At 39.2% G+C, this 22732-nt stretch overlaps 1 protein-coding gene across 4 annotated transcripts in view; it reads right to left on the reverse strand.

Moving 5' to 3' along the window:
• Nucleotides 1–22732, reverse strand: part of Ate1 (arginyltransferase 1) — a 46130-nt gene that overhangs the window by 7358 nt on the left and 16040 nt on the right. For 3 of the 4 annotated variants that reach the window (XM_080271422.1, XM_080271421.1, XM_080271424.1), the window contains 5 exons: nt 17078–17193; nt 15996–16103; nt 14655–14828; nt 11528–11736; nt 5829–5990 (listed from right to left, as the gene is read on the reverse strand). In XM_080271422.1, coding sequence (XP_080127548.1) covers nt 5829–5990; nt 11528–11736; nt 14655–14828; nt 15996–16103; nt 17078–17193 — 769 coding nt within the window. The remainder of the gene's footprint in view (nt 1–5828; nt 5991–11527; nt 11737–14654; nt 14829–15995; nt 16104–17077; nt 17194–22732) is intronic. The other variant, XM_080271423.1, reaches the window with a different exon arrangement.

The raw sequence follows: 22732 nt of genomic DNA on the forward strand, positions 1-22732 counted from the left end.
AAGAGGTGCCAAATCCCTCGTCATGTGCTTCTCCACACAAAATTCATCCGGCCAGCACGATCTCTGGTCAGTCCCTCAACCACACCAACTTCCATACCTCTTTTCCTCACACTTGTCCACCATATCTCTCCACCTTCTTGGCCTACCTGGCCTCCTCTCTCCTTCAAATTAATTCAGATATACCTTTTTCACCACTCTATTGTTATCCATTCTCTCCATATGACCATACCATCTCAGTACACCTTCTTCGATTCTGGTGTCCACAGGCTTCCCCACTCCGCATCTTTCATGAATCACATTATTCCGTATTCTATCCACTCTCTCCATTCCACATACATTCTTCAGCAGTCCCATCTCCACAGTTCTTACTCTTGACTTTTTATTTTCATGCCACATCAGAGCCTCACACCCATATGTTAAAGTTGGCACTAACACTCCTTCATGTAAGCCTCACGCTGCCACAACACTCAAGCCTCTGTTTCTTATCATGGCCTTCATAGCACTAGCTACTTTCCTTCCTTGTGTCACTCTACTTTCCACTTCTTCTGCACATTTTCCGCTCTTTTCTTCACTGTACTCAGGTATTTCAACTCTCTCACCAGTTCCAGTCTCTCTCCAATCACTGTAACATCATACTGGGAGTCACCTTCTCTCTCAATAACCAAAGTGTAAAAGAAGTGGAAAGTAGAGTAGAAAAAGTCTCTCTGAAGCTGACTAAAACTGTCATGATATAGGAAGTCTAATAAATTTAATTGACTACAGACTCAATCATAAATTCTGATCATCACTATACAGGAAGTCTTTGTTATAATTATGTCAGGGATGTATTTCAAAATATAAGAATTTTCCCATACAAATGCTACTTAAAACTGGGAGAGCTGGCTAATCAGCTTTATATATGGCAGTGGCAGTCTAAAAAGCACTCTTTCCATAATTTATTGTAGATTTTATTGAAATAAAGAAAATCAAAAGGGTAATTTAAAAACAAGCTTCCTATACTGAAGCCACTGCTATCTGTCAACACTATTCCACTGATCATACCTGACTGTCACAGAAAAGCCCCAGTATAAAACAATAATTTAATACTGAGTACTAAATCTATCATGCTTTTCACATTGGCAAACTAGACAGATAAACAATGATGCAACTTCACAATGCTTCAGTGCAAAATCCATGTCCAAACAGTGACTGCACTAATGAACACTTCAAAGCATTATTAACTTAAAGCCATGCTCCCTTTAGTGTTTCTCTGCTCAACATGTTACCTACTGATTCATGCCAACACAACAAACATATTACACAATGTATCAGTATGTCATCACCATCATAACACCATAATCATTATCCTGGCCTTTCCTCCCATCTGAAGACAGGATCCAGAAAAAAGGAAATACAAATATGGGTGAACTATCATGTGCATACACAGTATAATGAGCCAAATAATATTCAAGCACCCAGAATCCTGGCTTCACCTCACAAACTTAAACATATGAATGCCCCACTATCACTCATCCATCCATCCATCGTCCAATCCTATGTTGCCCCAGAAGGAGCGTAGGGGCCCAGGGCTAGGCAAGTTGGTCCTGACATTTAACTCCTGACTCATCCCTCAGTGACATTACATGAGCAATAAACCCCAACCATCCCTTGGATATAAACCGTCATCAGCTCAATCCGACTAGAGGGCCGTAAGTACCCACTAAACCACCAGGCGCCACAATTTGGTTATATGGTTACCACCCAGCATAGTAAATGGTTTCCTGGTGTACAGGAAACCATTTGGCTTGTCACTCAGTGTAGTCACCCACAGGCAGAAGAAAGAGGAAAGAATGAAGTAAAGAAAGGCAGAAGAGGGAGTGTAAAGTCACCCGTGTAGGCAGAAGGATAAAGAAAGAATGAAGAAAAGAAAGATAGAAAAGGAAGGAAGTAAATAAGGAAGGAGGAGAGGAAAGGGCAAACACCCGAGGGCAGCACTATAATGAGTGAGTGGATGGTAAGCACCCCTACCTACCACCTAAATAATTAAAAACACAGTACCAGTATCAGCCAATGCCCCATTAAACTTATACTGACTACTTAGTTTACAAACAGTTCTGAGTTTTTTACAATACCTCTTCCTTTTAAAAAAGAAAATGGATTAAAGATAAGTGAAAACAACATTTCTGCCTCCTATTTAAGGGTCAGTGTTTATATGTTACCTTCCCCTTCAAGCTTCAGTGCTAGAGGTCCTCATTCAAGCCTCCTTGACAACACCTACACATGTATCTGCATTATTCCATCAGTTCATATGGGTCCCAATGCAAGACTGAGCTCTGCATGCACTCACTCACTCCCACATCCAAACACACACACATACGTTATGAGTCCCATACATCTGACTATGGACAGAGACTATGAAACCCATTCCTAAGGTCAATAATATGGCAGACTCTTGTTATACGGTGAATAGCATGTATGATGACCAAGAAGTTAGGACATTTTTTCTACATATGATCATATTTTTTCCTTATGCAATTAGGCTATTATGATCCCGTAAGAAGTCTGACTGATCAATGAACAATCACTGTTTTGGCTTATATAATCACCGACACACAAGCTTGGTCATTTGTTTGTTCTGAGATGACCTTTGAACTCAGCCAATATCGGGTTTATCAGTGTCAGTGATGGAACAACAGTGTGGTTTGGAAGTTCACACAGCAAGTGCAGTGTCAAGTGAAATGACTACCAGCTTACATGAGTTGGAAACTAACTGTTAGGCCTGTATCTGGTAGTAAGCAGCAAGGGAAGTGCAGTGCAGTGAGGTTTAGGTGAGGTGGAAACTTGTTTTCAGACTTTGTTGGGTAGGTGACCCTTGGCCAAAAGCGTACCCTCAATGAACCCATGTTATAACTGATGATATATAATAAATTTTTATGTGAGTGATATTTTTTTTTCAAACGCATCCTCATCGTCCAAGGGCGTGTTGCACACTTACAAAACACAAGCAGAGGGCTGACCCTGAGCAGTTCTCAAACATCTCCTAGTACTTGGTTCATCGTTTCTGCTGTGATAGGCTAGGGACATCATATTCCAATCTGTTGTTATGGGTGGTGGTGTTTTTATCATATGTCAGTGGATCTAATGGAAGAGCAGTGTAAAATCAAGCAAACAAACAAACTGTTCCTTGCAATTCTGGATTCAACCCCACAATCAAACAGTCTTTTGTTTATCACCCTGAAAATGCATTCGTGTCTAACACTTTCATTTACACAAGATAAACAGAAAATTGAAAAAGAAGTGACCACAAACTAATAAAATAATAAATGACCCTGTCATAGACATACCATAATTAATGGAATGCAAGTGAAAAAAAGTATACCAAGTGGAGCATGTCTTAGTATTACAGTATTTCAAAATAGCTATTGCTTTGCAAGAGCAATATTTAGTATGAAGACATACTGTACATAATCATATTACCTGCCAAAAAAAAAAGTTTTTTTTATGGGAAGAATGAAGGATGAGTAGCAGCGAACCTTCCCCAAAGAACCGACAATACAGTATTTGAATGGGCTATTAGAAGTGGTACAGTATCTGTGAACATGTGTAAAGCGTTAGTGTTAGCATGAACCAATGGCAACAATAAACTTAGCCTACAAGTCAGCGTACCACGAGGGGCCCATCAACCAGGAAGCCTTGGTAGGACATCTGGTCACATTCGCTCTCGGTATCATGATGAATCTCCAGCTGATACTTGCGAAAGACACCATACGAAGCATTATAGGTGCCCCTGAATGCTTCTTCAGGTGGATTTACCCTCACCAGCTTCAACTGTTTGGGGTCAATGAACTTTACTTAGTTCAGAGTTGTGCAAATGGTATCTAAAGTAAATCTGTACACATTACATTACATGGCTGCTGACATATCTCGTAAATTTATTCAGGCAACACAGAAAAATAATATATTTATAATTCCGTAATACTGTGATACGCCAAAGAGTATCACAAAATAAAAAATTATCGAAACATTTGGAAAATGAACCAGTTTTGTGTTTCCAAAAATATGAGTATCAAAATTAAGAACAAAATTAGTAAAAATATTCATAATATCAAGTATCTGATTCTTACTTTCAAGGAAATATACATCCATCCATCATCCAATCCTACACTGCCCCATGAGAAGCGTATGAGCCCAGGGCCAGGCAGTTGGTCCTGACATTTAAGATTAGAGTGACCAGCCTCACTCATCAACAAAATACATGCAGGTACTTTGTTCTGCCAAAGTGACCTGCCATAAGGTTGGTACAGTGATACTCTCAGTTGGGTTTACCTACTTATCTTTCAGTTACCTGTTACACAATTGGTCTTCAATATGTCTGTCATTTAGAGGGCATAAACTAAATGCCCAATTGCTCCAATTTTACTATTAAGCAGTATGATAATATAACTGAATCTCATACAACGTGTGAGGTTCAGCAGTATGGTGCAAATGTACTCATGAGCTTAAGTCAAACTCTTACCCTGGCTACAGGTAAGCTGTAGCAAAAATTTCATAATGAATGGCAATCTATCATACATTGCTAAAGCAGTACTTCCATTACCACCATCATCAACATTCAAATTTTGCTAAATTTTGTTAGGATGCTGTTGACACTATTGCTTGTGCTGTCTTGAAAAGCTTCCAACTACTCCCAAGAAACCATCTGATGTTAAACCCTGGTTACAACTTTCCTACAGCTAAGGGCAGGATTAGGGGGTGAACAGAACTCATGATTGTGCACCAGTGCGCCAAAGTTTCTGCTTCCCTTATACCCCCATCCCTCATTGAAAAGAAGTTGCTACTGAGCAAAAGCAACCTGCTGGTAGATTAGTGTTCTTATGAGCAGTATGTGTAAAACTGTCATCACAAACTGTTCAATGCACAGTCTAACAAAGCTTCAAAATACCACATCAACACTGAACAACAAGTAATTTAAGCTACAACTTTCTTCCCATATTGGCAGGATTACAGGGCAAGTAGAAACAATGATTCACAAGTGAATCTGTAGTACATAAACTATTTCAGCTCTATATCACCACATCAGATTAAATGCTTTAAAGTTTGTATGCTCTTCACACTTCTGTGTTGATAAATATACAGAACTGTACTGTAGTCATATCCATTAACATTTCCAGATAAAATTACTGTCACCAGCCACATAATGCTTCTGTGTGTTTATTTTTCACATATTACATAAGTAATATGTGCATTTGTTTCATACAAAATATATAGGTTAAACTGTTTTACAACAAAATTATGGTTCTGAGCTTCCTGGTCGAATGGCCCCTTTAGATAACCTGAAATAAAAGACAAAGAACAAAACCTGCAGGAGTTATGGGGATGGTGAAAACATAAAGTATTCTATGTATCAGCCCATTCAGTCTGAGGACATGTACTATATTTTAAATTTTTTCTTGGTGCTACCAGATAATTTCATTAAGTTTAGGAGAGTACACCAGAAGTGAAGGGGATAATGAAAGTTACAATCTAACCCCTCTAGTTTGAAAAGACAATCATCTATCTATCTATTGCCAGACGCCTCAATCCCGTTTGGGGTGGCAATCATAAACTCAATAAAACTATCTGGAGCTAGCAAGAACAATACAAAACAAAAAGGATGCCACTGGACTGTAGCGGTTTAGGGGTGAAAGACAACACATGGAACAAAATGAACATGCTTTAGAGATACCACGTAAAATAAAATGAAGGAACAAACATTAAATTAAATATATGCAACAAAATACAACACATAAGCATAAAGACGGACCATCCCCACAATCCTTGTTTAGATCAAATCACTATGGAAGCGCTACCTCTAGGGGTGAATTACAGAGGAAGCGCTTATACTGCTGCTCGTTACACTTGTCCCTGGTGTCCCTGTGGATGGTGGTCTGGTATTTCTGATACACCCGGTGGGCCTCCTTCGCACTCTGCAGGAACTCTGGGCTGGCTGGTTGTGACCGAACGAGTCTAACCTGGCCAGTTGGGGGTGGGCCATGACTCAATCATCATCATCAACATAACTCTTTCTCCCTTACATAAATGGGGCTGGGAAGGTTCCAGAAACAAGAATAGTAAAGGCAGTGGTGGGTGGGTCTTCACTAAATATATATTATCATTACAACCCTTTTTACCACTGACATACAAAGGAAAGATCCAGAAAGAGGAACATTCATGTACAAAAGTAGGAAAGCTATCACAGTGTGCCTAGTAAAAACAGCCTCCTCCTCCTCCTCCTGAACCTCTTTCCCACTTACATGGGGTAGATAGGATCCCAAAACACAGACAGTAAAGAACATAAGGAGGAGAATTATCATTTGGGTACCCAAGAAAAATGGGCCACACAACCACATGTGACAGTGGTCTAATTACCTACAGTTCCACAGATGTCTCATACGATTTAAATTTTCCTCAAGAAAGGAAACATAACTAACTAGAAAGCACTCAGAAAGCACATACCTCCACCAATGCCACTGTCATTAAAAAGGATCCGGATCCGGATTCGTGGAGAAATTGTGTGAAGAACAAAGGATCTGGATCTACCCCCAAATTTAATCAACTGTTCCTTGACCCATGGCCCACTCTTAAACAAAATCTTACTGAAATTCATTGAGAACTTTCAGAGATATTGTGTGGGGTACATTTGATCCGGATCCGCCCCAAACTTTAATCAATTTTTTCTTGGCCTATGGCCAACCCTTCCACAAAATTTCATTGAAATTCATTGAGAACTTTTGGAGATATTGTGCTGGATACTCTGGATCCATATCCGGATCTGCTCTAAAATTTAATCAATTCTTTCTTGGTCCATGGACCACCCTTCCACAAAATTTCATTGAAATTCATTGAGAATTTTTGGAGATGTGTGGACAAACAAACAGGCAAACATTGGTGAATACATAACCTCCTCCAACTATGTTAACCCTTAAACCGCGGGCTTGTTTAGCTTTGACTTGCGGCTCCCGCAGGCATATTCGCGCTCCGACAGACTCTCTAAAAATACGGTATTTGCCAAAAATCAGTTATTAGTCCTAGAATATTAAAATCACATATACTTATGGCACATACCTTCAGCTTTCTCCTTGGGAGTTTGTCGAGCCTTCGTCGAGTACCGTAGGACTTGTGGAGACCTCTGAAGTTGGGTAACAAAGTCTACACTTTACACTTCCCGACAACTCGTAATATGATTACCACAGCCTGATATTATCACTAGAAACACTAATCTATGATTCTCAAATAGTTTGGAATCCATACCCCCCAAAAAAAAACACTGTGAAAGCAATGAAAATTACGAGGCCTTATGACCATCCCACTTCCGATTGTTCGTCACTAGTGTTGTCTATTATTCATAAAAGCACTCACAGTTTATATTTCTGTTACTATATAACACTTATATATATCTACAGTCTTTATCCATAAGTTTCCTTCAGTAATAGTAGTTTACTGTCACTGTAGGGATTCAATTTCTTTCTCGTCCTGTATACTAGCATTGAGAGTGAATGTAACTTTCACCTACACTCTCATAACTCATAGTATTCATACATGCTAGAGTGAAACTTTCACTTTCATTACTCCTGGTATATACTGTATACTCGTATTCTTATAATACCACTCATTTACATTTCTGTTTACGTTCTCTATTTTATTTACATTATTTACACTTCTATTTTATTTATACTGTGTTATGCACTGTCACTTGAAGTAACTTATAAAACTATTTTCCATTGTTCACTTATATTTATATTCATTGCTTTCACTTGCTGTTTACACATTATTTACAATTCCACTTGCACTGTTTTACTCAATAAAAAGATCATAGTCACTCTTTATCAATTGTCAGCCCTTTACCTCTTTCCACACGAGGTTTAGTAGGGGGTAAGGGTCACAGGGCCCTTTGCATGGGGCTAGAAAGCGGCGGAAGTTAGCAGGAGCAAATCAGACATACTCCCACTTTCAAAGACGACAGTGAACTGATAGTAATGGCCTCCTGCCGCCTGGCTAGGGTGAGTGCAATACTACCAACTTCAACCCTGTGAGACCTGCTAATATATAGCAATGAAATGACTGGCAGGAAAACTAGACAATACATAATAAATTAGATAGTTCCAGGTGAATGTAAATATCACTTAGGCTTCTCCCTTCCCTCCTTATATGTATATTTATTACGAAAATAGATTATACGGCATATTTAAAGGGGAAATAAACAGCGAAAATTAGCGAACGAGTGCACGTGAGGTGTTGTCAGGTGATAATTAGCCAATTCCAGGTGTATGGCACTATCACTTACCTTATTTCTTTTTTGTATATATTATTTGGTATAAGAATACGGCATAGGGCTTATTTCAACGGATGAAATCAGTGGAAAATTCCAGGGAAGATTTACTTAATGCAGAATACAGTGTGGTGGCCTGCAATAATTAGGTAGTTCCAGGTGAATGTAAATATCACTTAGGCTTCTCCCTTCCTTTCTTATATATATTTTTATTACGAAAATAGATTATACGGCATATTTCAAGGGGAAATAAACAGCGAAAATTAGTGAACGAATGCACGTGAGGTGTTGTCAGGTGATAATTAGCCAATTCTAGGTGTATGGCACTCTCACTTACCTTATTTCTTTCTTGTATATATTATTTGGTGTAAGAATAGGGCATAGGGCTTATTTCAATGGATGAAATCAGTGAAAAATTCCAGGGAAGATTTACTTAGCGCAGCACGGCCGGGCAGGCGAGAGGATAGGGTAATGGAGGGGAGGTAGGGAGGGGAGTCAAGAACGGGGAGAAATGGCTAAATTGTCAACAATGGATGGGAGTACAGATGAGATTAGGAGTGCTGACTAGTGTTGGACATTGGCAGTACTGATAGATGATACAAGCCACCACTTCAAAGCCCAGGCGAATTCAAAATAACACAGAATCACAAAAGTGTCGCCCAGCGGTATGATCCCTTGCTCCCAAGCATCACGAAAGTGACGCCTCGCGGTTAAGGGGTTAAAGGAGGTAAAAATCTAAGTACAGTATGACATAAAAATATGAAGTATGCAGTCATAATGTAATTCAGTTACCGTATATGTAATTTTGTTTAAGCAGCACTTAGTGACTGGATGTACTTGCTGGTGTCAATGTCAGAAATGGCAACTGGTCTCAAAGTGCTTTATGATGTTACAAAAACAGTTCCCCAAATGGAAGTGCATTCCTGTATATATATTTGGTAAAGTTTGGAAGGGCAGGTGATGCAAGCAAAGAACATCCGTGTGCTCGAAACTATGTTGGATAAAAGTAGATATGTGAACATGAAAAGATGGGCTCAAATCCTGTATACTATACAGTAACTAGGTAAATGTATCTCAAAACAATAATGCTGTTAAAAAGAAGAAAAGGAAAAATGTCCTTTCCACTATATTTTAAAAATTGAACTGTCAGCACGAGGTAAAGTCTGAACTTTCTATACTTTATGTGAAACACTCATGAAATATTAACAAGTAGAGGAAACACAACATACAATTTAAGATCTCTGAATCCAATGAGATGTCTCCAAGATTATGTGAATCCTTAATAATCAAAACTTACTACAGAGTTTACTCTTTTTTGGAAATGTGAAATTACCATCAGACATATAATGAACTAAATTTACAAAGTTACAGTATCAATTTGTACCCAACTGAATATCAGAAATGCTATCCAAAAACCAAAAAGAAAATAACAGTGCCTGATGACCCTTCAGGTAACCTATTATCCTTCAGTCAGTCCTCAATTACACTTTAGGCTCTGTGCAACCAAAATCCTACTTTGTAAGAAACATCTTTCTATGAAACATACTTCCAGCTCATCAGTGTAAAAAATGCTTAATGTAAGCTATCTATCTATCTATGGCCAGATGCCATAACCCCCTCAGGGATGGCCGTCTGACTTTGAGTTTGCTGTTTTACAGGGAGGGGCAGTAGCCCTCCACCAATCCAATTGTTGACATTTAAACAATGATGATAATGATGATGATGATGATAATAATAATAATAATAATAATAATAATAATAATAATAATAATAGTAAATTTGGTAAATGGGCACATAGATTCCACCCATATTATAAAAAAAACATTATCTCAAGATAACTAATTCTGGTACATATGCAACACAGATAGTTAACTCCAGAATTGTGACTGCGGTAATCGACTGGTAAAAGACAAAATATATCGATTTTTTAGTACTTAGGGAACCGGCCAAGTCGCCCACGTCACATGTAGGCTATATCAACAATTTCTCTGACTGCCTCTGTCATTTACCAACAATCGCTCCAACTGGATATGTCAGCGTATCAAACGTACTCAAATATGCAAAAAAAGAAAACACTAAAACAGTCAAAGCTTTGGAAAACTTTGCAATTTAACCAAACCTAATGCAACCTAATCAAACTCAGCCAAAGCTAACTAGGGGGGCTTTGCCCCCAACCCCCCATACTTTTAACCTAACCTAACCTAACCAAACTTAACCTAATCCATCCTAGCTAAACCTAACTCCCCTGAAACTGGGATTGCCACAAAATATTACACTCATATCCAAAATCCTGGAGGGCAAAATTCAACTCTGGACAAAAAAAAAAAAAAAATGTTAATATGTAGGAGGACAATCAGCGGCTGCTGCCAGAAGCAACTTGTGGAATGCCACTTCTTGCAGTTTGTTGTGTCCTTGATATGCAAATGGCTGAGTATTACAGGAAGCAGTTCATGTAAACCACTGCAATTAACACACAATTCCACCAAAGTAATTGTATATCCCGGACACACCACTTGGAAATCATGTCAAAAGTAAAATGTGCGTTGGCAGCATCTGACATCCAGTGATGGATATGGCGATGTCGGCAGAATATTTACACATTCAAAATCCTACATAACAGCCTTCAGAGATAAGTTTAAAAAAAACCCAGTTGGTATGGTAATCCAGGAGAGGTGCCAATTACCAAGTGAAAGACTCATTTCGATAGAAAATATGGAATGGCTGGGACTGTTTGGTAAATAATTTATATAAATTTTAACTTCGAAACAATTAAGCAACTTGAAGTGAAGAAAAGGTAACAGTAATAATTCATCAGTAACAAAAAAATTGAAACTACATGAAATCATTTTCTATGAGGACTGTAATGTCTATTATCCTACCATCACGTGGGGCAATTCCAGATACGATAACTGAACAAATAACATTTATAAATTACAGTTATATATGCCAGCAATTGCTTTCTCACCTAGGACTCTCATGACACTGGATGCAGAACACTACGAAAGAAATGGCAACAACAAGGTAGAACTATCAGCAACATGCCCACTACAATGGGTTAGACTTATGAACATACCACCGAAGACTCCAGAAACCTAACTCCACCTCACAGACCTAATCAACTGCACCTATCTGTTTGGCTGGGTAAAGTATGACAAATGAAAAACAGAAAACCATCTGCATTTGCTCCATTTGACAGTACTGAAAAATAAACCTCCAGATAAAACATCATCATCATCTTACCTCTAATGTATGGGCAGGGTTTGCAGGCAGAGGTTCATTTAGGAAGTCTTCTAGGGTCTTTTCGACACTGAGTTTCTTGTGTTTTGTCGACTCCATTGGTGATTCCCCTCGGCTGGCAGCCTCCTGTGCTTTCTGAGCTAACTTGGCTTCTCTCCGTTCACGCCGTATGTCCTTGGCTTTCCTACATGGCGGTCTGCTTGGATCTGGACCTGGGAGGCATTTAGCTTCTTATTTTCATCTTCTAAGGAAGCTCCCTAACATCTCTTCCTAACTGGTGTATTTCTGAAATCTAATTAATCTAATCTAAAAGTGACACCATGTTTCCTCTTGAGGAATCCCCATACTGGGGCAGGCCATGGTATTGCTGTTTTCTAAGGACTGGAAGGTAAACAAAGTGCCAAAACCAGCTAATTATTTCCCAACAGTTGCTGGTAGCTGTTGAGAAAAAAGAAATCTAAAATGTGTAATATGATTTGTGAGTCTCAGCTTGGACTCTGACTCTATGTACACTCACTCAGAAGACAAATAAATAACTGACTGTACTTGTGACTGAATTTTTTCTGCCAAAGGGTGATAACTGTGTGGCCAACTACCAAGCTTGCAGCCACATTTCTTTATTATGGCAGTATCTCCCAAGGTTGATGGTAGTCACATCTCTGCCACCTATTGCTGTACTTGGCACACCAATAGATTTTAGTGTGCTTTTTATACAGTATGATTAATATGAATGGATACTCACTAACACTAAGTTCCACAATGTAAAGAAATAATTTTAAAAAGGGTTCCTACAGCCAACTATGTAATGGCCTCAAATCCCTTTTAAGTGCCTCAAAACGTCACCATACAATGATCTCTACTTGATTAAGGTGTATTTTGAGATGATTTGGCACCAAATCTTACTAGATTATCCTCAAACACATCTTAAACTACCGTACTGAGTATTGGTTTATTCACCTGCAAAAAACAAAGCAGGCAAGATCAAGTACAGAAAAAGACAAAGGATGACTATACAAACTATGCATACATCAGAGATACGAGTCACATAAGAGAATATGGATATGGAGGAGAAAAAATAAAAAATAAAAGTTAAATAAAAAGCTAAAGATGATGTGCTACAATGCCTTCTAACCCAGGGGGGAACATGGTCCTTGGCTCCTTATTCATGCTGGTTAAGGAGGTTAACTATCTGCTCTTCCTAACCCAGTCATTTTGGGATACAGCTGGTTAATATCATCTTGTACATTATTTATGCTGAGTATGAGGGTATAAGAATGATTTAAATGACAAAGATGAGGACAGTAAGTCGGTGGCTCAATCGGTAGAGAGGTGGCTTGCAATCCTACCGGACCAAAGTTCAAATCCCCACTGGGGCAGGGAACAGTTTAAGGATTTGAATTCCATAAAAATCAGACTTTACTGATCTACCAGAAGACCCACTGACGTGTCGTAAAAATGCACCTGCTAATACCAATACACCGGTCCTGTATGAGACAGCCCTAGCATGTATTCAATATGGATGGTGTGTGTTAGCGTCGAAGTGGTGACATGTAGAGGTGTATGGCATGTGGGACGACTACTGGGCCTTGAGAGCAGGTTGTGAAGCCTATGCCCAGAGTCAGACACATAAAAAAATAAATAAATAAATAAATAAAATTAGAGAGAGAGAGAGAGAGAGGAATGGGATTAGGAAGCCTCCTTAGTCTACAAGTCTGACCCTTGGCTTGTTTAGTGCAACCACAGGTGACAGAGAAAGATGCCTTCAGGTAGTGGCAATGATACAATCTAGCAGCTCCACCATGGTTATACAGATATCTTCAACCCTCCCTATCCCCTATGAAGATGACGGAGGACAGAAGAAGAAACGCATATTCAACCTGCATTCCACCAGGTTCATATTCGGATGAACCTGAGACCTCAACATTAAACACAATATCTTCCTAATTCTATTACTACTGTCAATAAATTTTCTTCAACTTGGAGCAAACGCTGTTAAATCCTTCACTACAATGAAGTTTCAGTTTAGTCTTGCTACCACCAGACAACTACAGTATATTTTATTCAAGTAATGAAACACTTCAGTAAAAAAATATAATAAGGTACAAGTTATGAAGAGATTTAATACAGGAAACAAATATCCAGCACTACTCGATGTAATGCTGCTTTGGGTGTCTGCCCTTTCCTCTCTCCCTTCTCTCCTCTTCTGTCTTGCTTTCCTTCATTCTTTCCTCTTCCTTCTGCCTACAGGTGATTTACACTCCCTCTTCTGTCTTTCTTTCCTTCATTCTTTCCTCTTCCTACCTATGGGTGACTCTACACTGAGTGACAAGCCAAATGGTTTCCTGTACTCCAGGAAACCATTTACTATGCTGGGAGGTAATCATCTAACCAAATTATGGTGCCTGGTGGTTTAGCGAGTAATTAAGGCACTCAAATCAGATTGAACCAAACCAGGCTTATATGCATGGTGAAGTTGGGGTTACTGCTCACATAATGCCACTCAGGGATGAGTGAGGCTGGTCACTCTCATCTTAAATGTCAGGACCAACTTGCCTAGCCCTGGGCTCCTACGCTCCTCATGGGCCAACATAGGATTGGATGATGGATGGATGAAACAAATATCCATTCCCAAAGACTGTTGTCCCTTGCAAACAATGCAAATGCTGAATTAAACCTCCATGCATTCTGATATGTCTGGAATAATCATGTTTAAAAGACACTGAATTATGAATGAGGATGACATTTCCACATATATATATATTTTTTTCTTTTGTGTGTCTGACTCTAGGCATAGGCATCACAGCCTGCTTTCAAGGCCCAGTAGTCCTCCTACATACCGCACACCCCTACATGTCACCACTTCGGCGCTAACACCCACCGTCCATACTAAATACATGCTAGAGCTGTCTCATAAAGGACTGGTGTATTGGTATTAGCGGGGGTATTTTTACGACATGTCGGCGGGTCTTCTGGTAGATCAGTAAAGTCTGATTTTATGAAATTCAAATCCTTAAACTGTTCCTGCCCCCAGCAGGATTTGAACCCGGGTCCATTAGGACTGCAGGCCAACTCTCTACTGGTTGAGCCACCACCTCCCCCCTAATTAAAACACTTATAATAAAAAACTTACCTGCGACTTGTTTCTTATTCTTCATTTTATTGTTCTCAGTATTATTAAGCTCCTGTAAGCTAATATGTTCACTGTCCATTGATGCAGGGCAACTCTCAACACATTCACCATCCCCAAAGGTTTCCTTGTTAACAATGGTCTCTGCATTCTCTTCTTCTCTTTGGTTTCTGACACCTAAAAAAAAAAAATAAATAAAATAAATACATAATAATTATGTTAAAAACAAAATACTGTTCCTTCATCTCTTTGATTTCTGATACCTAAAAGCAATTTGAACTAAGTTATAAACACATATCTATTAACTCCATCAGTGCATGAATGTTTCTTATTTTATCCTAGTTGCTACCAACTACTTTTTTCAACTTAGAGACCCTAATAGAGAAAGGATTAATGAAAATGGTGGGGGAGGGGAAAAATTAGTGAGCAGAAGAGTTAAAGAAAACTCAGACTAAAAATTATTTCATCAAAAAGGTCACTTGCTCTAGTAGAAACTTACAGATAATTTTGACTGCTGGAAGCTAATAATATCAAGACTCTAAAATCAGTTTTAAAATCAAATGCTGCCTTGTCGAAAGTGTCACCACTGAGACCCAAACAGCTCCTCCTCTATTATTCATCAAAAAGTTCACTTGCTCTAGTAGAAACATACAGATAATACTGACTGCTGGAAGCTAATAATATCAAGACTTTAAAATCAATTTTAAAATCAAAATGCTGCCTTGTCGAAAGTGTCACCACTGAGACCCAAACAGCTCCTCCTCTCAGTATACCCAGATACAAAAGTGCACCTAATATTTCACCGCTTTACTTCTCACTTTCCTCTGTTGATTACTATTCCAGAGCTCAGAGAAACTTGGTATGTTTCTCTGTCCACGGGGTGATGCTCTCAGTGTTGGAGAGGAAAGTGATGGACATGCCCTAAAAAGGATGAAGATGAAATAGAGTAAAAGAAAGACAAAGAGAAAGAAACAGGTAAGGGGAGGAAGCCTGTACCGTACTATTGTAAGATTGGGAGAAAACAGGTTAACATCCATGAAGTTAGGGTGGAGAAAACTGGGGGAGGGTTTAATTCTAAAGTGATATGGCACACGCTGATGATGATAAAAACTACTCTACCCTGTACACTTAAGCTTGACCAAAAAAACATATCTTTCCATTTTGAATACTCAACTGCTGACAAAAACACTAGAAAATTACACTAATCTCAAGTGCTATAGAAAAGATATGGAGCCATAGTACTGTCTTGTTCTGCCACTGAGCTAAGGGGAATCAGCTGCAAAAACACAAATATGTCTGCCAACTTAAAATGAACCAACTCTCTCAGGTGTACAATATAATTACCTTTAGCCTTTGCCAGTGATTCAGGTGATATAACTACTGATGACAGATCCCGAGCTTCACGAATAGGTTTAACATACTCTTGCCCTCCACCTGTACTACCTGAGCACTCTGAAATGCAAAATTTATGAACCATCAGGAAACTTAACACACACTACTGTCAATCAATAATTTCTTTAAAAATCTATTTACTGTGTACCGCAACTACTTTTTTATGAAGGTAGATGGCATTATAACACATTATTCTCTGAAATTAGTAGAGTAAATTACAGGCAGACTGTGGCTGAGGAGTGCATTATGCAGATTTAAGATCATCCCTGATATCCTTACAACACCGAAAATTACTGAGACTTAGAACGTTCCTTGTTTCACAAACTACCTCCATGTAAACATATTACATACATTGGTATAAAACAAGGTATCCATCAAACAACTCATCCTTGACCCCTTCAGTCTGGTGGTCTCTTTTATACTTTATTCTTGCTCCCACTACCCCAATATATAAAAATATTTTAAACTATGAATTTCCTCTCAAGCTGAAGCTTATTAAGCCCAATCCCTCCATCATGGAAAGTATATCCTACACTGAAAAAAATCATCTGATGATAGAAGATAGCAGTATGAATATTAAAATGTACTCACAAGAGCACAGGAATTAATATTATTACACTTTAGCCACTAAATGAGTAAATGCATCAATACAGTAACATTCTTTAAAATAAGCAAAACAAACAAAAATATCATAACACTGAATGAAATCTTGTCCACTGAAAATGCATGATGTCTGTATAGAATGCTGCTCCCATTATCATCATTATGAATAAAGAAATATAGTGACGATATTCTATTATTACCTTTGGCCAGAGGATGTCTTTCATTACAATATTTGTTAATGATACATCTCTATGATTTTACTCATCTTCATGTAGAATTTCAAACTGGAGGGGTCATCTAGAGCCTGCAATAGCCCCTGCACCACATGAGATCTCCCATGAATTGAACAATGCAACTGCTGGAGATGCCAAGAATGAAAATAAAGCATCATCCTAGCAAAGGAATTAATGAGAGTATGCCCTTATACTTACCAATTTCATTTTCCACTGCTTTCTCTTCCTTTGTTCCACCATGACTTAGATAACGATTCATACGTTTCAGCACTTTCTTCTGTGCTTTACTGAGCTTCAACTCTAGTGCATCACACCTACAAAGACAGCAATTATGAAGCATGTAACAAACCCACATGATAAGGCTGATATACTATAACAAAACAGGTGACTAACAGTGACATTAATACTTCAATATGATGTCTTAAATCTACTTTATTTTCATTACTTCCAGATAACTTTTTGAGCTTGGAAAGAACTTTTTACTGAAAGGGTTCATGAATGCTTATCTAACCTCTTCACTTCAAAAGGTCTTTCTTAATCTGAATAAAACCATTGGGAGATACTAGTAGGAGCAAACCAAAAACTGTCATCATAGTGAAGCAGTTAACAACACAAGACTGTAAATTATGGCAACATACAATACTACAGATATTGTTAATGACTACACCAAACGCTCATTTTCCAACCAATCATTATTCGACAATTCATTGTTTGATATTTATAAATCTATACCTTTTTTCAATGTTCGGCATGGTTATCCGCACCATTTCGACAATTCAAACAGATCGGCTGAGCTGCCTGCCTCAGTGACCCTTCCACACTCTGCCCTGCTGACTGGCTGCCTTTTCATCTGTCTGCATTTCTATTTACCCACATGGAATACTACAGCACCACTATGCCTCCTTCCAGGACCCCTACTACTACCCCTATCAAGCACAGTCATGTGCTCACCAACCTGAGTGAGCATTTATGTAAGTGTGTGACCTTTGTATATAATGTGTGTGTGTGTGTGTGTGTGTGTGAGAGAGAGAGAGAGAGAGAGAGAGAGAGAGAGAGAGAGAGAGAGAGAGAGAGAGAGAGAGAGAGAGAGAGAGAGAGAGAGAGAGAGAGAGAGTATTCTGATGTAGTACAGTACACTATGTACAGTAGTGGTCATAAATATAATCACCTATCCTCCAGTACTCCGTGCCTCAGGCTGGCTCCTTTATCAGTGGCAAGTCACAGTGGAGTAAGAAGGGCTGAGAGGGAGAGGCCAAAGAGAGAAGGGAAGGTGGGTGGTGGGACAAGTGATGGTGTGGGGGTGGGGTGAGGGAGAGGAGGGAGGGTAGGTAAGGGAGGGAGGATGAAATGTGAAGTGGTGGTCACTTTATTTGTCTATTTTCTTTCATTCAAGGCATGATATAAAGGAGTTAATATTCGGTAGATAATGCAGCACTACACATTGTACAGCAGCATCAGATAACAAGCTTTAAAGTGGTGATATCAAGGGCCGGCTCATGAGAGAAATATACTAACGTGACAGAGTAAACATTAGAGCAGAACCAGATATTCATATGCTTAGGCCTATCTGTGTATTTTGACTTTGGATGCAGGATGGAATCTGGATGGCTTTGACTTCCATAATGTTTGTGTAAGAAATGTGCTATACCAATATATGCAATTAATTTTGGAACTAAATATCATATGCAGCCTTCGACATGGCTGTGTCCACAATAAATATGATCATCCTCCTGGTATACACTCCCTCTATACAGTCTCCATCATGTCAATTGTTTTATTGCATCTCTACATGAAAAGGCTATTTAAAATAACTGTGTATAAAAGGCAAATAAATCTGATGTCTCCGCACATGGGTGGATATAATAACGATATCTCTCATAATCTACTGCTTGGACTCTATGCTGGTATAAGTTTGAATGGCTGTCCAACAACCCCAACACCCTCTCATCACCTCAGAATATTTTTCTCTGACAAAAAACGGCTAGTTACAAACTGCTGGAAAAGGCTATGGTGTGTTGTGCTTAAAACTTCTGGCTCTGCACTAATGTTTGATCTGCCACATCAGTACTTTATACTGTATTTCTCTCATGAGCCAGCCCTTGATATCACCCCATTAAAACTTATCTGACACTGCTATACAAGGTGTAATGCAACATCACCTACCAAATATTAACTCCTTTATATCATGCCTTGAATGAAAGAAAATTGACAAATAAAGTGACCACCACTTTGCATTTCATTTTTAATCCCTTATCTACCCTCCCTCACCTCCCTCACCCCACCTCCACACCATCATTTGTCCCACTACCCACCTTCCCTTCTCTCTTTGGCCCCTCCCTCTAAGCCCCTCTTACTCCACTGTGACTTGCCACACATAAAAGTGCCAGCCGGAGGCACGGAGTACCAAAGGACAGGTGATTATGACCACGACTGTACTGTGTTTTTCTCCTCATTATTGTGTTAGAAATAAAAGAGATTAAAACATTCCTTCTGTTTAATAAATAAAAGGTCCAAAATGATAAACATTGGTATTTTTTCCATCTTTACTGAATATTTTTTGAATGACGAACGTGGTCATGAACCTAACACCTCTATTTCTTAACAGTCTTATGGGAAAAATAAGTTCGTTATTTGACCAATTTGTTATTCAACCACTTTTAATGGAACACATCACTGTCAAAGAGTGGAGGAGAGGTGTAATAATAACAAACACCTTTTCCAATCACCATTGTATTTGCTCTTTTCCATGTTAAATAAAATATACAGTAATCCCTCCAATATCCGATGTAATACAGCCAAAGGCATGTCCGGATAGTGGTCCTGTCCGGATATTGGGCCCAGCCTCCTGGACTTGTACTTATGGACCCTAACTCAGAAAAACACCTATACAACTCCCTCTGGACATGCATTGCACCTATTTAAGACCCAAATCACACCAATAAGGGACATAAAAGACTGAAATAAATGCAAAAGAACCATAAAATGAGGTTTTAGAGGTGAGTTTATACAATATTAAACATTCTGGGTACTTACAACAAGTCCCTGGCTCCTGGACTGGTTTGAACTGCCAGTTTGCAGTCCACAGTTAATCCTTTGCACTCTAAATTCTAATTTCTTAACACTGCACAACACTGTAAATTCCCGTGTGTTCTAGTGGTGAGGTATTGCAGTTTATTCAATGTTTATTCACAAAAAACGAGCACCTGTGGCTTGCATTGCTATAAGCATCTGCTCTCGATCAAAGTTAGGCTGTGACTGTTGATGATGGCGGAGTAACAGAGTTGCCAGATCGCAATGGCCACATTACCAAACTCCTCAATTTTCATTACCATTTTTAACTTTCATTACCAAATTCGTAAAGCTAGCATCTATTCTTCACTAATTATATACACAAGTGGAAATACATGTAATCACTCTTCTTATAATTAACACCATGTTGATTATTATCATGCTATATAGGCTACCAAATTAACCAGAGAGCAAACAATCCACCATCTCCATCCTGTGTATCCTCATACATGTGAAAAATCCGTTTGGTATTATATTATTCTGATTCATTACCAAACGAATTTTTCATCACCAAATTGGCCCACATTTGGTAATGAAAAATACCAAATGGCAACCCTGACAGGGGAGGCGGGAAGGGGAGGAAGGAAGGGGTGAAGGGACCACGGTGTAACAGCTGTTCGGCGCCACGCAACAATTTCAAATTACGGGTGGGAAAAAAGTCAGATTTTTTTTCAATTTTTTGCGGTTTTTGGCCCATTTTAGGAATTTTGGATCCCGGGACGAAACTGTCCGGCTATTGGGGATGTCCGGAAAATGGGCGTCTGGATATTACAGGGATTACTGTATATAAACTCTCAATTATCCATTGGCATATCCAGCCCAACACAACATCCGGTGCTGCTATCTTGGCTGTATTAAAGCAATTCTGGCCAAATTATGCAACATCTGGCACCGAAACGAGATGTAACCAGCAGTCCAGTGCAATATCCAGCGTTGAGGTGTCTCAAGCGGCTCGTAAGCAGCAGCCAACTGGCACCAGGAGAAATCCCGAAACTCGGAGCCAATGAAAACTCTTGCTATGCTCCAGTCAATCAGAATCCATCCTGGGCATGGCTTATCCAGTGCACCAAGAATAGCGCTGCGCTCTCATTCTCACCTGTGGATGTTGTTGAGTCAAGACGTGCCTGTGTGCTCCGCTCTTCTGACCATAATTGCAAAACCCTGGTGCTTTGACTTACTCTGTGGCATCCTATGTTCAACCTACTGTATTGTATTGTACTGCAAAGCTAATGGCCTGTCAGTGGTCATGTCCTAGTACTCTACTGTGATTGTTAAACTACCCCTGTGCTGTACGGTATTGTGTACTGTTCTGTTTATGAGTCCAAACCCCTAAGTGCTGCCTCTCCCCACTGATGCCAACACTTAGTGAGTACATACTGTATAACAGTACAGTAGACCCTATTTATCCGTGGAATTTGCATCCGTGGATGAAACTTAATACTGTACTATACATCGCGTTGGCACGCAACACGCACTTCTTTTGTTGTTATAGTTAGGATACCCGCATCCACAGACATTCCCGCCACTCCTCCAGTCTTATTGTAAACACCAATCAGTTTGTTACTTACGTCGTCGTCGCCTTTCTTATGTTTACAGCTCTACTATACTTCATTGTGTAAGTGAAAAATGGCTCCCATGAAACAAGTAAAGAATAAAAGCAATCCTTCTAAGCCAAAGAGAGAGCATAAGGTGTTATCTGGCATCCTGCCAGAAGGGTCAGACAAGACTCACTGCTAACCTACAGTGCCACCACACATCTTGTCGCCTCACCACACTGGCACTGTAGGAACTGCACTACAATCATCGTCGTCATCATACAGCAATCATCGTCATCTATACATCAATCATCATCATCATCATACAGCAATTGTCATCATTGTACGAAGGTTATGAAGAGAACACACAGTCTTTTGGTGAGTGTTAATATGTATCTGTAATATTTTAAAGTATGCTTTTATTTTTTCAGGGATGTGCTTAATTTATGTGGAAATAATATGCCATTTTATGATGATGACTTGAGTATCTGCAAAAATTTGTCTTCCGTGAAGGTCTCTGGAACCTAACCCCCACGGATAACTAGGGTCTACCGTACACTATTTACACTGTGTTACTGTACTGTACTATTACTGTATTGTTTTTATATGCTTAGTTTTCATCTTTTACTCATGGTAAAGTTTTTAAGATAGAAGGTCATGATGGACAGAATTACATTATCCAGCTCAAAGCCCAATGATGAGCCGGATATGCAATATAAAACATTTCATGCTATACAGCATCAGGCTTGGCTGAATTACAACAGATAATTGAGTGTTTACTGTATACAGTACAGGCAAATCCCAGTTTAACGATGTAATTGGTTATGTAAAAACCCATTGCTAGGTGGGGTATTGTATATCGGGGCTGATTTAACATGTAAAGTACAGTATAGGGATGCGTTTTTGAGCTCTGGGTTTCCGCCCATACCAAGTCCTAAACCCACCCAAATGAGTCCAAAAAAAGTTTAAAGCCAATCTAAATGGCCTAACAGCTGTAAAGGAAGCTAACCTATGCCCAACACCTGCAAATAACTCACTAGCCACAACATGAGCAGCACCCTTACCAGAAATGATCACACTTATTTAACCCAAAATTCACACAAAATCACACTCTACACACAATTAGTATCACTGCCCTACTCATGGCACTGCTGGGGCACAGTTATGATGCACTACAATAGCCGATTGCGCAATGTTGGTGATGCAAAAAGATGTGGGGCGGGCAACCATAAGAGAGTTCCTCATTCAG

The sequence above is a fragment of the Coenobita brevimanus genome, chromosome 46 (genome assembly GCF_032717465.1).
Source record: "Coenobita brevimanus isolate Jiangsu-jjx chromosome 46, ASM3271746v2, whole genome shotgun sequence".
Taxonomy (NCBI): domain Eukaryota; kingdom Metazoa; phylum Arthropoda; class Malacostraca; order Decapoda; family Coenobitidae; genus Coenobita; species Coenobita brevimanus.